At 44.1% G+C, this 14,631-nt stretch overlaps 2 protein-coding genes and 1 pseudogene across 3 annotated transcripts; 1 reads left to right on the plus strand and 2 right to left on the minus strand.

The window, feature by feature from the left end:
• Nucleotides 1-2,025: 2,025 nt before the first annotated feature.
• Nucleotides 2,026-6,393, minus strand: LOC125513261 (putative bifunctional riboflavin biosynthesis protein RIBA 2, chloroplastic). 2 transcript variants are annotated; one of them, XM_048678329.2, is made up of 8 exons: nt 6,160-6,393; nt 5,873-5,957; nt 5,074-5,455; nt 4,740-4,961; nt 3,892-4,214; nt 3,509-3,638; nt 3,103-3,399; nt 2,026-2,494 (listed from the first exon to the last, which is right to left on the minus strand). In XM_048678329.2, the coding sequence occupies exons 2-8, from the start codon at nt 5,923-5,925 to the stop codon at nt 2,309-2,311; spliced, it is 1,593 nt and encodes a 530-aa protein (XP_048534286.2). In that variant the 5' UTR covers nt 5,926-5,957; nt 6,160-6,393; the 3' UTR covers nt 2,026-2,308. The 2 variants fall into 2 exon arrangements, with proteins under 2 accessions (XP_048534286.2, XP_048534288.2); XM_048678331.2 differs by having other exon boundaries at nt 5,873-5,960; nt 6,160-6,346.
• A 285-nt stretch (nt 6,394-6,678) lies between these two features.
• LOC125517204 (uncharacterized) lies at nt 6,679-13,238 on the plus strand. Its single transcript, XM_087526686.1, has 6 exons — nt 6,679-7,019; nt 11,198-11,285; nt 11,362-11,557; nt 12,740-12,838; nt 12,915-12,983; nt 13,078-13,238. Exons 1-6 carry the CDS (start codon nt 6,733-6,735, stop codon nt 13,140-13,142), a joined length of 804 nt encoding a protein of 267 aa, XP_087382812.1. The 5' UTR covers nt 6,679-6,732; the 3' UTR covers nt 13,143-13,238.
• Nucleotides 8,327-9,627, minus strand: LOC147965118 (uncharacterized; annotated as a pseudogene).
• Nucleotides 13,239-14,631: the final 1,393 nt, after the last annotated feature.

Below are 14,631 nucleotides of genomic sequence, written 5' to 3' on the forward strand. Positions count from 1 at the left end.
CCTTGATAAGGCCAAGGATGCTGGCCATATTCGCGGCAGCGTCCCTCACCTAGTCGGAGGGGGAGGGGTCTCCCTCCTCCAATACGCGGACGATACCATAATTGTGGTGAAGGGCACCGTCCAAGATATTGCTAACCTAAAGTTCCTCCTCCTGTGCTTCCAACAGATGTCGGGCCTAACCATCAACTTCGATAAGAGCAAAGTGATGGTTCTCGGGTTCCCCCCTGAGGAAGCACAGTCCATAGCGGACCGACTTAATTGTCGGTTGGGTTCTTTCCCCACAACATACTTGGGGATCCCCATTAGTGACTCGCGCCTCACCGTGACGGACCTCCGCCCCACGGTGACTCGTATGCAACATCGAGTTGAACCCTGGAAAGGGCGTTGGCTGTCGAAGGCTGCTCGTGTGATCCTTATCAACTCTTCGCTTGCTAGCCTTCTGTGGTTCCTCATGAGCTTCTATAGCCTCCATGAGACCCTCCATCAGGAGATCGCCAAGTACCAATCCAGATTCTTCTGGGCTGGGGAGGGGGATAAGCAGAAGTACCATAAGGTTAGCTGGCCCGATATCTGCAAACCCAAGGACCAGGGAGGTCTTGGGATCCTGTCCTCCCGCCGCATGAACATAGCCCTCCTGACTCGTTGGCTCTGGCGCATTGCCAATGGCGATGGAGGTCTCTGGCTCACCATCATCCAGAACAAGTATCTTCGAGGACAGCCCCTTGCTTTCTGTCAGCGCTCGGGCGGCTCCCAGTTCTGGCAGGCCGTCGTCCTGCTGCTTCCGGTGCTTCGTATTGGCACATCCATAGCGGTTGGTACCGAGTCATCGACCCTGTTCTGGTTCGATCGGTGGATTGGCGACTCCCCCTTGGCCGCGCGATTCCCTGCGCTCTTCACAATTGCAATTGACCCTCGTATCTCAGTCGAGACGGCCCTTATTGACTTAGGGCGCCTCGCCTTCCGCCGACCCTTCGGCCCCCTTGAAGTAGCTGCTTGGGACGCCCTAATGCAGGACATCGCCCTCCTCCCTATGGACGGCGTTGGCTCCCCGGATGTCACATCTTGGCGGCTTGAGCCCTCCGGCTGCTTCTCCACCAAATCCCTCTACGCGGCCATCGCCCCCTCGACGGCCCCCGATCCCTTTAGTTTGATTTGGGATATCCGCCCCTGAAGATCAGGATCTTCGTGTGGCAATGGATTCGCGGCCGCCTCCCAACTGGTGTGGAGGTCCGTAAGCGTAATGGACCTGGGAACGGGATGTGCCCCTTTTGCGACACGGTGGAGGATGCTAACCACATCTTCTTCTCGTGCTCTACGGCTCAATTCCTTTGGTCCTGCTTCCGCGAGACGGTTGGGGGCCAGTGGTGTAACACCAACTTCCCTGACCTGCTTGCGAAAATCCATGCCCCCCTCGCTACCGCCATATCAGATGGCTCTGCGTTGGGGTCCTTGCCTGGACGCTCTGGACTGTTCGCAATAAGCTTGTCATTCAGAAGGTCCCTCTTCGACGTGCTACTGACGCCATCTTTAAAATGTGTTGATACTTGCAGCTCTGGCGGCCGCTTAGCCGCCCCCAGGATCGGGACGTCATCAACAACCTCATCGTCGACCTTCACTCAATGGCCTTCAGCTTGGCGCCCCCGCTCCCCCCGCCACCCCCGGAGCCAGACTAGATGCTGTGCCGCACCCTTCGTGTGCGTGCCTTTTTTCCTTTTCAGGGCTTGTTGAGCTGTGCCCTCAGCATTAACTCTATCTGACTACTTGCTGTGTTAGACCTCTGTCTGTGTGTGTGTGTTGGCAAACCTTGTTGGATGTTTGGCTTTATTTATAAAGTGGGGCGAAAGCCTTTTTCGGTAAGTGCTTGAACTCGTTTTTTCCCTTTCCCTATTTGTTAAGACTTTGGATTCGGCTGTATTTTCATTATTTCTATATAATGGAAAGGGGATTAGCCCGGTACAAAAAAAACAGTTGCAAATGAAAATAGAGGGCCATTCAAAGAACTTAACCTCTCCCCGCAAAAAAAAAGAAGCTAAACCTCTTCAATTTTGCATATTTACAATAATGTGTTTGTAAAATCTGGGAATTACAAAGAAACTATGGGACAATTGGATAATAATAATTATTATTACTGGCCAAATATTTATATTTCCACCTATCATGGCCTCGAAAACAATTCACCTGGAACATATGGATTGAAATAATCCCAGAAACTCAACTGTAGAAGAATATCATCAGATAAAAATGTGAATGGAAGCAAGTCCAGTTGGCCTAGCGCTTCTAATCTGTTCCGTTGCTTTGGGTCGGAAGGTCAATTGGAGTATACATGCCCCATTTTCGTTCTTTTGGTCTCCAAGTATCTCTGATTCTCAGTGGTTATTGGAGTTACCAAGGGCACCCTACCAACAATGCTCAACCCGTAACCCTTCAGACCAACATATTTGGCAGGATTGTTAGTCATCAACTTCATTGAACGGACTCCTAGATCGCGTAATATCTACAGAGAATAAGCGAAAATGTCATGACTCCTGGAATACATCAAGAGAATGCCATGTGACTTCTATAATAGCAAGGATGCACCAGATAAGATTAGTAACAGCGAATTCATGAAGAGGATGGATAAGCATGTCGGGCAAGTCCATCTAAGTGGATTTTTTTAACAGTTGTGCATACTGTATGAAATACGAAAATCAGTTCAATGTGCCCCCGGAAGTCTTCCTATACTAGTAATAATGTACGTGCAATGCACGTTTATATTAGGTAGGATATTAGTTGCATGTTATATTAGGTAAGATATATTTGTTGTACGTTGATATTTGGTAAGATATCAATTACTTTTTCGTGGGAATAGTAGGATATTAATTACATGGCAGATTTCAAGGGATAGCATTGAGTCCAAACGTGTTTATAACCAATGGCAGTGGTGGGTAATTAGAGCGTTAAACATGTTTGGTGCTCAACATTGAAGCGATTTCAACCGTTAGATAACATGATTTGACGGTTAAGATGGTTTGGATCTGCCCATTTGGGTCTTTTTATATTGGTATAGATATAGATTAGATAAAAATGTATATGATATACCAAAGGGATAATGTAGATTTTTACCTGTGCACCGATCCCATATTCCCTTGAGTCCACAGGCAGTCCTAGTTCCTCGTTAGCCTCCACAGTGTCGCGTCCATCGTCTTGTAAGTTATAAGCACGAAGCTTGTGACCCAGACCAATGCCCCTCCCTTCATGCCCACGAAGATAAACTAGTACACCCCTTCCAGCCTTCTCAATCCTCTCCATTGACATTGCAAGCTGGTCACCACAATCACATCTTGCTGATCCAAAAATGTCTCCTGTGAGACACTCGGAATGGACCCTCACAAGAATATCTTGACCATCTCCAATCTCACCCTGTTGGTTGTGGACAGAATAATACAAAAATCAGGTTTTAGGAGGGAAATAAACTACCAGATCTAACAATTACGTCCTACAGAAGCCTTATAGGTCTTCAGTATCTTACTTTCACCATTGCGATATGCTCGATCCCATCAATAACAGATCTGTAGCAGTAAGCACGGACATTGCCCCATCTCAAAGGTAAGCGTGCAACAGATGCACGTTCAATTAGTCTGTCTCTTTTTCTCCTATATCTGTAAAAGAATTTCTGTGAGCATGCCAACAAGTAGTTCATAATAATCATAACAAGAAAAAAGAGGACAATGAAAAATAATAATATTTAGTATTTACATCCTATCAAAAATGCCAAGTCTTTTGTTAAGTGTTATAGGAACTATTAGTAACCTATTACTCTATTAGCCTATATGGCAAGTAACAAAAACCCTCACGGCTAATACAGGAAGCATCAGGACTTGGTCAGGGCTGAGGTTATGTCAAAGAACTTACCTAATCAAGTCAGCAATCGATACGATCTTCAAATTATTCTTTTCAGCAAACACGCGCAGCTTGGGTAAGCGAGCCATGGACCCATCCTCATCCACAATCTCACAGAGTACTCCAACAGGAGGTAACCCAGCCAGCACAGCAAGATCAACAGATGCTTCAGTGTGTCCAGCTCGTTTGAGAACACCCCCGTCTCTGTACTTCAGAGGGAAAATATGGCCAGGCCGATTGAAATCTTCAGGCTTTGAGTAAGGAGATGCAAGAGTCATGACTGTCTTTGCCCTATCCTTTGCAGATACCCCAGTCGTTGTGCCTTCTTTAGCATCCTACAGACCATAACAGATAAATTGCACCTTAGTAAAAAAATTCTATCGCAGAGATGTTTGTTGGGAACAACTAACACCTAGGTTGATTTATTTTCCAGTATGATATAATGAAATTAGTAAGCTATATGTGCTTCATCAGTTAAGCAAATTGATAAGATAAAGAATTGTTTTGGACTTTTGGTTAAAAGTTGCATATAATGTAGATCAGACAGTATTTGTTCTATAGGACTCCAAGAAAAGAAGGATGATAACAGGGAAGGACAATTTTGCAACAACAACACAGACACACCAAAAAACAAAGGTGACAACAAGTTGCTCAGACCAACATGAAGCTCGTCAAATTGATCTGCGCTTGTACCACAGACCACCGTATCTGTGCATTTTTGCTTTTGCAAAGGAAAAGAAATGGTAGAGAGAAACATGCCATATCCATACTTTTGATAAGCAACAGAGAAATTGTTGCCCATATAACACCATAACTACGTAATATAATGCCGAAATATGAATGACAATAGTAGCATATACCACAGTAATGGTGAAAGCAGTACATAGCTTCTCCTCATTTTCCTTTGTTGAAACCATCAAAGGAAGGTTCAATCTTTCCAGATCATTTTCTTTCATGCTAACACACACAATTCCTGTGCTATGCCTTACTATGAAAGCCATAGCCTCTGGGGTAACCAAAGAAGCAGCCAATATAAGATCACCTTCATTTTCTCTTGATTCGTCATCAACGACAATCACAAGCTACAAGAACCATCCAATGTCAGGAAAATACCATGTAGCAGTAACAGAACTTGTTAGAAAGATCAACAATAACAAATAAGCCATCAAACAAAGAATTGCAAGGCGTACTAACTTTTCCTTGTCGAATGTCCTCAATAGCCTCCGAAATAGATGAGAAGCCCTCGGTCGGGCTATCCAGATCAAGTTCAGCATCGTCTTCTTCGTTTGACAATGTGTCCACGACACATGACAGATCAGTAGATATGATTTCTGCTGCAACAATAACAGAGTTTGTGGTTGGATGGTCCTGGGCTCGCACAGAAGTGCTCTTTAGCAACAGCGTGTCATCATTTTCCAAGCAACCATCAGCTGGAAGTCCACTATTCTTTTTTAAGGATGCTGCTATCTTCAAGCCCACAGACTTCATGTTGGCATTTCTCGAATTTGTGGGAAAAGAATAAGAAACTGATCCCTTTGCCTGCTTGGAAATATCACTGCCTCCCAAGAACCGCACCCTGCATTCGTACAAACAGGTGAAAATAAAACCTGCAAATCAGTCTCACTCATTCAATCAATTAGGCTTAAAAGACAACTTCAAAAAACTATAGTCATGCTTCTCTATTTCAGTTCCAGAGCTGTGAGGGTTATATTACGGTATCTTAAAACGGGGCATTATTTTTGTCATCTTACAACACAACAGAGTTACTACAACCGTACTATCATGTTCGTTCATCAACTAACTGTTGATCACTCCACACTAGAGACGCTGACAAAAACCAGTAGACCATTGGTGGGAGCTATCAATCAAACGTACAAAAAGCGTGGATTCCTATGCGCACAGTGCCAACAAAGCAAAGCAATCAAGAAGTGTGGCCAGCGCAAGACGAACAGAGGGAGGGCCAGAGGGGGCTGCGCAGGCGGAGAGAGCTTACGGTTGGCGGCGAAGCACGGCGACGGACGAAGACGACGGCGCAATCGAAGCCATCCCGATGCTCCCCTCCAAAACAGGGACTCAACCTGCTAATCAACCACGGAGAGCCGCGAAATCAGCGACGGTACATCAACATCTCGAACCAAAATATTCAAATTCCGGTCTAAAAGACGCGCGAGATCTGAAAACGACAAATCAGCGATTCTTCGTGCTTCGATCTCGAGCCCTCGAGCCCTGCAGCCTCCAAGGCGCTGGAACGAATTGCCGAGGGGCGGTAATGGCTCTTACCCGTCGGAGGCTTCTCGGCCGAGGTCTCCTGCGCGGCGAACGAGTAGGAGGAGGGAAAAGAGAGCTTCGATTCGATTTCCTTCTCGGTATTGGATTTGAGTTCTGGTCGTGGTTGGGTGAGTTGATTAGGGATGGGGTTGGTGTGGGTAGAGAAAGGGAGAGAGAGACTGGGGAAGAGAGGAGAGACAGGGTGCGTAATTTATAACGTGCAGGTGCAGCCACCAACGCGGCAGGTTCGCACTAGCCGCCTCGAACCTTGCAGTTTATTGGCGAGAGAATTCCTTATTTGACCCATTCTTAAAATCTAGTTCTCTTTTTGATTCTAATTTTTTTTCATTTTTTGACACCACAACTTCATTTTCTTTCTTCTTTGACACATCTGTCAGTTTTTGCCGTTAGAAACGTTAACTGTGACTGGAAATGTCGATCTTACCCCTGGTAGGACGTTGAAAAAAAACTGGTTGAGCGAACCGTCAGGCGCTGCGCTGGGTCAACCCCCCCCCCCCCCCCCATCTCCTCCCTACTCTCCTCGATTCCCCTTTCCCTCGATCCCTAACCCTAAAAAAATCGCGGATGGAGGAGGGCGTGGCCGATGCTGCTACTGGTGGCGGGATGGACGGCGCGGTGGAGGGCGTGGCCAACGCTGCGCCGGTCTCGGCCTCGGGTGGCCATGGCGGGGAGGCGACGGGCGGCCATGGCGGGGAGGCGGAGGGAGTTCCAGGCGCGCCACTGGAGGGCGTCCATGGCGAGGAGGCGGAAGGAGGTCCAGGTGCGGCGCAGGAGGGCGGCCATGGCGGCGAGGCAGAGGGAGGTCCAGGTGCGACGGCCTCGGATGCAAGTACTCCGGCATGGCTACAAGGGTAAGTGTATGTTTTCTCTATATTTGAGTTTTTGCTGCCATGATACGTCCTTGAACGAAGATTACTTAGAGATGAATCCAAAATGCAACATATTTGCTTCACCTTTCTTAACATGATTTTTTTCAAAATGCAACACTATGTTTATATTAAACAGTGTACTTGAGATGGATCGAAGATGCAACAGAGTAGTTAGAGAAGGATATTTGTTGCTGCCAAATCTACAATGAAACAATAGATAAAAATTATGGTCATATAAAACAAATATGTTATATTGGATAATTTGTTTACACATGTCACTTTTTTTTATTTAAAACACGAAGCAAGTATGTTCATGCACAATTGATCTTTTGCTTTACAGGATGGATCCAAATTCAACATATTTGCTGAAAATCAAATTGTTTGGCAACCTAAAAAAAACTAGGAAGGATATCAAATGCTTTTGTTATAATAAGGTTATTGATTTCGACTTAACAAATTATAAGGACTTGGTTGAATCAATCGTAGAGCAGTACTCGCCTCGCTATTTGGAAGTTGCACATGTTCAGTACTATGATCCTTTTTTTAAAATCTACCCAGAAGTAACATCTGACCAGGAATTGGTGTCTATGTTTGAGAAACTCTCTAAGACAAAGGTTGTGCACTTGTTTTGTTGCATATTGTGATCCATCTGAACCATATGAGCCTATCACAGAGTGGCATATTGATGTGCATATCCAACCTAGCAACACAGAACAAGACGATGATGATTATCTTCGCAACCCAATACTTGAGAATGAACATGTTGGTGTTGATGAGGAAAATATTTATTTAGACGATGATGATCATGATAAATTAGTGATGAGGCACAGACTAGCGATATGCTAATTTGTGTGTGTAGATGCCCGATCTTTCACGGTGATGCTTGATCAACAGTTCGTCCCCTGTTCCTCCTCGCAACCTTCAAGATAATTTTCACCCGCGTATGAAAATACACGAATAAAAATAATGACCCCCTTGGATCAGCACGTAGGCGTCGATGTGATGATCAACCCTCCGTCGCTAGTAAATTTCCATGATGGGAAAATCACAGATAATACACAAGATATGGCCGCCCGTAACTCGAACGTTTTTCTGTATATCTCATACTCAAAAGAAAACTCAAAAAACTGATCTCTATATCGGCCCTGGCCGGCCCTTTTTATAAGCGACGCGAACTTGAAAAAGACTAAACCAAACTAAATTGAAACAGACTCTCTTAACAAACTAAGGATTTAACTAATTAATTATCCGGCCACATTGATCACCTTAATTAACCTAAACTCAAAACATGTACGTAAATAGTACAACTTGACTCTCACGTCTCCATGTACAAGCAAAATTATAGGTCTTGGTGAAACTCGCGTGGCCTAACACAAAAATAAAATGACTTGATTAAATAAAAGACGAAGACTTATCCCTTGGCAGATCCTATCAATTGCATGCCTGTAGTTTAAACAGAAAACTGCCGATCCTTATTATCTTCGGAGGCGTACGAAACGTTGGAATTATATCTTCTGGCTTCGGTTCCTGTTTAGCATCCGATCTGGACCTTTTGTTGTACATTCTGCTAGGTATTGATACAAGCACTGTATGATGAGAATCAACATGCATTAATTTCTTTTCAAATACAGGAGCAATTTTTGATCCACAAAACTGTCGCACACGACCATCGTTTCCTCAGCATAATCTGGTCGCATGCTTGGCATTATTTTCCGCAACTTTTTCATGCCTTGACTCATCAAATGGCTCAGCTTTAGTAGAATTATCGATCAATGGTGCCTTGCCCGCATCATCCTCCCTTCCTTGTAGAAAAACCGTCCTCGGTTTTAAGTCTATTTTTTGTACAACCTTCCTCTCCGGAACTTGCATCTCTATGATGATTGCACTGTCTGCCATTGGTTTCAACACGTGCTTCTTTCCATCATGCATGAACGTGTATGTGTTGGATCTTCCAGCATGGACTGCATCATGATCAAACTGTCATGGTCTTCCCAACAACAGCTGACACGTATCCATCGGCACAACATCACAGTCCACCTTATCAATATAATCTCCAACTGCAAACATCACACGTACCTTATGTGTGATTTTTAATTTTCCAGAGTTGTATAGCCACTCTACGTGGTGCAGTTGTGGGTGTCGCCACATGGACAAACCCAATGCGTGGATAAGATCTTTGCCAATGACATTTGTAAAGCTACCACCATCAATTATCAACTTGCAAGCACGATTGTTGATCTTACACTGTGTTTTAAAAACACTCCATCGCTGCCCTTTAGGATCATCATCCTCCTGCACCTTCTTCACTAAGAGATTTGGAACCTTCATCGGTGCATCAACTTCTTCTTTTATTTCTTCTATCTCTTCTCTTCTTTTTCGCAAACGATCTTTCCAATCAGCATCGAACACATCCATTGGCATGGGAATAAAACGAATTTGTTTGCCCTTCCGTGATAAAGAATAACTATTTTTCTTCACATCCCGAACAGCCCCAACACGCTTGCACCATGGGTCCCCAAGTAGCAGATGGCACGACACCATGGACATAGGACAAACATGAAAAAATTCCGCACAACAATATTTTCCCAGATCAAAAATTAGCAAAATCTGATGCGTAATTTTGATTTCACCTTTGAACCACTTCAGCGTGTACGGTCTTTCAAGAGGCGCCATCTTCAGCCCCAACTTTTCCACCACCTCAATGCTCACCATATTGACTGCGGTACTCTCATCGATTGTCAGATTGACACGTCGTTCGTTCACGACGCAACGAGTGTGAAAAAGAGTGACCTCGCCAATGCCTTCCTCCTCCATCAATGTGTTCCTGCTCAACATGTTGATGCTTGACTCCGCAGACGATATTACAATCTGAGTCGCCGTGACTAACCTTTGCTCTGAATACCACTTGATGAGGCACAGACTAGCGATATGCTAATTTGTGTGTGTAGATGCCTGATCTTTCACGGCGATGCTTGATCAACAGTTCGTCCCCCTGTTCCTCCTCGCAACCTTCAAGATAATTTTCACCCGTGTATGAAAATACACGAGTAAAAATAATGACCCCCTTGGATCAGCACGTAGGCGTCGATATGATGATCAACCCTCCGTCGCTAGTAAATTTTCACGATGGGAAAATCACAGATAATACACAAGATATGGCTGCCGGTAACTCGAACGTTTTTCTGTATATCTCATACTCAAAAGAAAACTCAAAAAACTGATCTCTACATCGGCCCTGGCCGGCCCTTTTTATAGGCGACGCGAACTTGGAAAAGACTAAGCCAAACTAAATTGAAACGGACTCTCCTAACAAACTAAGGATTTAACTAATTAATTATCCGGCCACATTGATCACCTTAATTAACCTAGACTCGAAACATGTACGTAAATAGTACAACTTGACTCTCACGTCTCCACGTACAAGCAAAATTACAGGTCTTGGTGAAACTCACGTGGCCTAACACAAAAATAAAATGACTTGATTAAATAAAAGACGGAGACTTATCCCTTAGCAGATCCTATCAATTGCATGCATTTAGTTTAAACAGAAAACTGCCGATCCTTATTATCTTCGGAGGCCGTACAAAACGTTCGGAATTATATCTTCTGGCTTCGGTTCCTGTTTAGCATCCGATCTAGACCTTTTGTTGTACATTCTGCTAGGTATTGATACAAGCACTGTATGATGAGAATCAACATGCATTAATTCCTTTTGAAATACAGGAGCAATTTTTGATCTACAAAACTGTCGCACACGACCATCGTTTCCTCGGCATAATCTGGTCGCATGCTTGGCATTATTTTCCGCAACTTTTTCATGCCTTGACTCATCAAATGGCTCAGCTTTAGTAGAATTATCGATCAATGGTGCCTTGCCCGCATCAATTAGATCCTCTTATCATGGTTCCCTGTTCTGATAAAGAAAGGGACGAAGACTATGTTCCTGATCATGAGAGCGAGGATGAGAGCGATGAGGAAGTAGAGGAAGATGAGGAAGTGCACGAGGCAGAGCATGCACCACATTTAGAATATGATAAATTAGATCCCCCAATGACCGAAGGAAGAAAATATCCCAATATGGCAGAGTTTAAGTTGGCGCTTTCTCAACATGCAATCAAACATGAATTTGAGTTTAACACCGAGAAAAGTGCACCACATAGGTTCAGGGCTTATTGTTCAAGAAGGGATGAAGATAAGTGTCCATGGAGGATATATGCTTCTACAATGGAAGATGGGTGCACCGTAATGGCAATTTCTAACTTTACTCATGTGTGCTTAAATTGTTAAAAGATCTTTACTAATTATCTATGTTTGTCTTTTGTAGGTGAGAAAGAACTCTTGTGGTCATGATTGCTCAAGTACAAAAAGGAAAAAGAAGATAAATAATGCAACTAAGCGGTGGATATGTGAGCACGTGAAGGATTGGCTAATTGAGGATGCAACTCTAGGACCAAAGGCATTGCGAAAGAAGCTTAAAGAGCACCATGGAATCAACATCAAGTACAAGAGAGTATACATGGGTAAGCTGCTAGCCTTGAAGGAACTATATGGTGATTGGGATACAAGCTTTGATAATCGGTATGGTTTTAAGGCACAAATTGAAAGGTGCTGCCCCGGTAGCATAGTGATAATTGAGCACCACACAATAAAAGATAAAATCAGATTTAAGAGATTTTTTGTCGCTTTGAAGCCTTGCATCGACGGGTTCCTTAGTGGTTGCAGGCCATACTTGGCAGTAGATAGCACCTTCTTGACAGGCAGATTCAAGGGGCAACTGGCTAGTGCTACCGCCTTTGGGCTGCTGCTTACTCATGGAACCCATATTTATTTGAGAAAAATTGGGTTGCAATAGACATAGCAAAGCCAACGTCAATTGCATATCTTAGGAAGTGGCACACTAGGTTGTGGTCTAGGAGTCAGTTCTCAACAATTTCCAAGGTGGATTATGTTACAAACAACTTGGCTGAGTGCTTCAATAATTGGATTAAGCATCACAAGTCCTTGAACTTGGACGACTTCTTTGATAAGCTTAGGCAATTGATTATGATCATGTGGAACCGAAGGAGAAACGTAGCAAGAAAGTTAGTTGGGTTGATTCTTCCCCACATAATTAAGAAGTTGAATGCAAAGACCAGAGAATTAAACTTGGAGGTGGTTGAAAGCTCAGAAGAAGTTGCTGAAGTAACCGCATTGGGAGGCAGCGGCTTTAGGTTTGTGGTCAACTTGCTTGACAGGACATGTTCTTGTAGACAATGGGAGGTTTCTGGCCTTCCTTGCAAACATGGTCTAGCATTTATCACATCTCTTACCAATGCACGCATAGAGAACTATGTGGACTCGTGTTACTCCATTCACAAATTTAGAGCAGCTTATGACCAACTAATCCCTGCCATGGTTGACAAGAACCAGTGGCCTAAATCAAACCATGGATTCTTCATGTTTCCACCACTACTAAAAGCCACAGCGGGTAGGCCTAAAACTGAGAGGTATAAAGGCTGCAGTGAGAAGAAAAGAAAAAGCGGTCAACACTTATGCCCTATTTGCAAGGACTATGGGCATCATTGGCACAAATGCAAGAAGGGTAACCCAGATGACATTGCTGCTATTTTAGCTGTGAGGTAATGAATTTTATTGTATATTGCATCACTTGCATTTTTTTGTAAAAACCATACGTGTTAACTACTTTTTTGTTGCTCATGTAGAGGACCACCAAAGAAGAGGACAAAGACCACCAAATCAGCTCAATCATCAATTGTGCCTTGCGAGGATGATGCTCCATCAGCCATGTGTTTTCCACCAAGGTTAGCAACAACCATGCTCATAATTAAATATAATTAATTGTGCCTTTGTGTTCTAAGTGCATTCTTCTCACCATAGCCAAATCTTGGAGAAAACAACCAAAGAAAAAGGGAAAGGTGGTAAATCTGGATCCGGAGGAGAAAAAAGGTAACCTATGGTAGTTTCGAAGTTCTAATGTTATGTTATGCATTGTTCTATTGTTAACTTGGGCTACCTGTATGTCATGTATGTGTATGTCTAGATCAAGAACACAACCCATTTGTGGCGAACATGATGTCGCCAAAAAGAAAACACATGTTGCTGTGAAGGTACATGCCAAAAGAAAAAGCAAAGAGGTTGCTGAAATTACTCTGCACCTTCCTATGGTGCCACTTGACAGCCCTGCAATGGGTACATGCAGCAAGAAATTCAACCCTGCTAGCCCTGCAATGAGCACACGAAGCAAAAGGAGACTTAGTTTGTGATTCTCATGTCATTACTTTCCGTATCATGTTTCATTTTGAAAACTGAGCTGTTTATGTGATGTATGTGTGGACCTTGGCTCTTTACGTGCTATATGCGACCTGTTGTGAACCCTCTTTACGTGCTATATGCGACCTGTTGTGAACCTCGGCTATTATGTCATCTTTATGTGAACCTGGACTATTGTATGTCACTTTTATGTGAACCTGAATGTGTATAGATGACCAGCTATGTGGGATGTTTGCATATATGTGAACCTGGAGCAATTAGAGATCTCGAGCAATTATGTGTGTTTTTTGTGCATATGTGTACTGTACAAGGGATATGCCTCCAAAATACAAGGGAGGCTCTGTCCAAATTTTCAATTGAAATTTGTGCATGTGTGTACTGTACTGTACAGGGGATAATTGCAGATTTTGTTTCATTTGGTAATATATTCCAGTTCATATTGCCATTGTTTTGACTCCCATTTTGGTCACAAAATACACCAGGGGTAAAATGGACTTTTCATGTTGTATTTAACGGTGTTAGTTGGCAAAAGTGACGGAAATGTCATAGAGGGAACAAAATGAAGTTTGAGTGTCAGAAAAGGAAAAAAATTCTTTTAGGGCCAAAAAGGGAACCAAATTTTAAGAGAGGGCCAAATAAGGAATTCTCTCTTTATTGGGCGGGCGGGCTGGAGACGGAATCGAAGTGATGTCAGAGGTGACTTCCGGAAAGCATGAAGGAAAAGGGGCAGAGCCGGTCGGCCGACCCAAATTTGGGCCGGTCGGAGTGCAGCCAACTGATTTGGCGCAATCAGCCGTCCGATCTAGCCCGTGTGCTTCTTGTCTTCTGCAACAACGTAGCTTCCTGCTGGTCAAAGAAAAAACAATGCAATTTCCCCTCGAGAACGCCACACTCGCTGGGGGAAATCGGGAGCGGGGTGGCCACCGACAATGTGGGGGGAGAACGGCTGTGTGGGAGGAGGAGTGGGGAAGAGGGGATAAGGGCGTCTGCGGGGGAGGCCAACGTGGCACGCCGGGATTGAACGATGCCAGTGAGACCAGCTGAAGCTTCGTCTAGTCGATCGTACCGAATCGTTTTTCGAAAGAAAAACAAAACCAGAAACTGACTTGCTTCTAACTTGGTCATCAAGCAGGTGCTACCATTCCCACACTAGTGGAATGTGGAGTTAGAGCATTGTATTGTAATGGACCTTGTGGAGTCAGCGCGACTGGGCCTGATATGAAATCAAATCTCTGCCTCATTCATTTTTAAAGGAAATTCGCCTCTCACTTCCCATCCTAGGCATCTCTAATACGGGCCCTCAAACCGCCCGCAACCGTCCGGA

Source organism: Triticum urartu, chromosome 6A, assembly GCF_056163025.1.
Source record: "Triticum urartu cultivar PI428250 chromosome 6A, HENAU_Tu73, whole genome shotgun sequence".
Taxonomy (NCBI): Eukaryota; Viridiplantae; Streptophyta; class Magnoliopsida; order Poales; family Poaceae; genus Triticum; species Triticum urartu.

What these genes read in the sequence shown, in the direction of transcription:
- LOC125513261 (XM_048678329.2), bottom strand. Translation starts at nt 5,925, where the DNA reads ATGGCTTCGATTGCGCCGTCGTCTTCGTCCGTCGCCGTGCTTCGCCGC. An exon ending in AGGACATTCGACAAGGAAAA is followed by an intron (nt 4,962 to 5,073) that starts GTTAGTACGCCT and finishes TGGTTCTTGTAG; the next exon opens with CTTGTGATTGTCGTTGATGA. An exon ending in CTGCTTTCACCATTACTGTG is followed by an intron (nt 4,215 to 4,739) that starts GTATATGCTACT and finishes TATGGTCTGTAG; the next exon opens with GATGCTAAAGAAGGCACAAC.
- LOC125517204 (XM_087526686.1), top strand. Translation starts at nt 6,733, where the DNA reads ATGGAGGAGGGCGTGGCCGATGCTGCTACTGGTGGCGGGATGGACGGC. An exon ending in AAGATGGGTGCACCGTAATG is followed by an intron (nt 11,286 to 11,361) that starts GCAATTTCTAAC and finishes TGTCTTTTGTAG; the next exon opens with GTGAGAAAGAACTCTTGTGG. An exon ending in GGATCCGGAGGAGAAAAAAG is followed by an intron (nt 12,984 to 13,077) that starts GTAACCTATGGT and finishes GTGTATGTCTAG; the next exon opens with ATCAAGAACACAACCCATTT.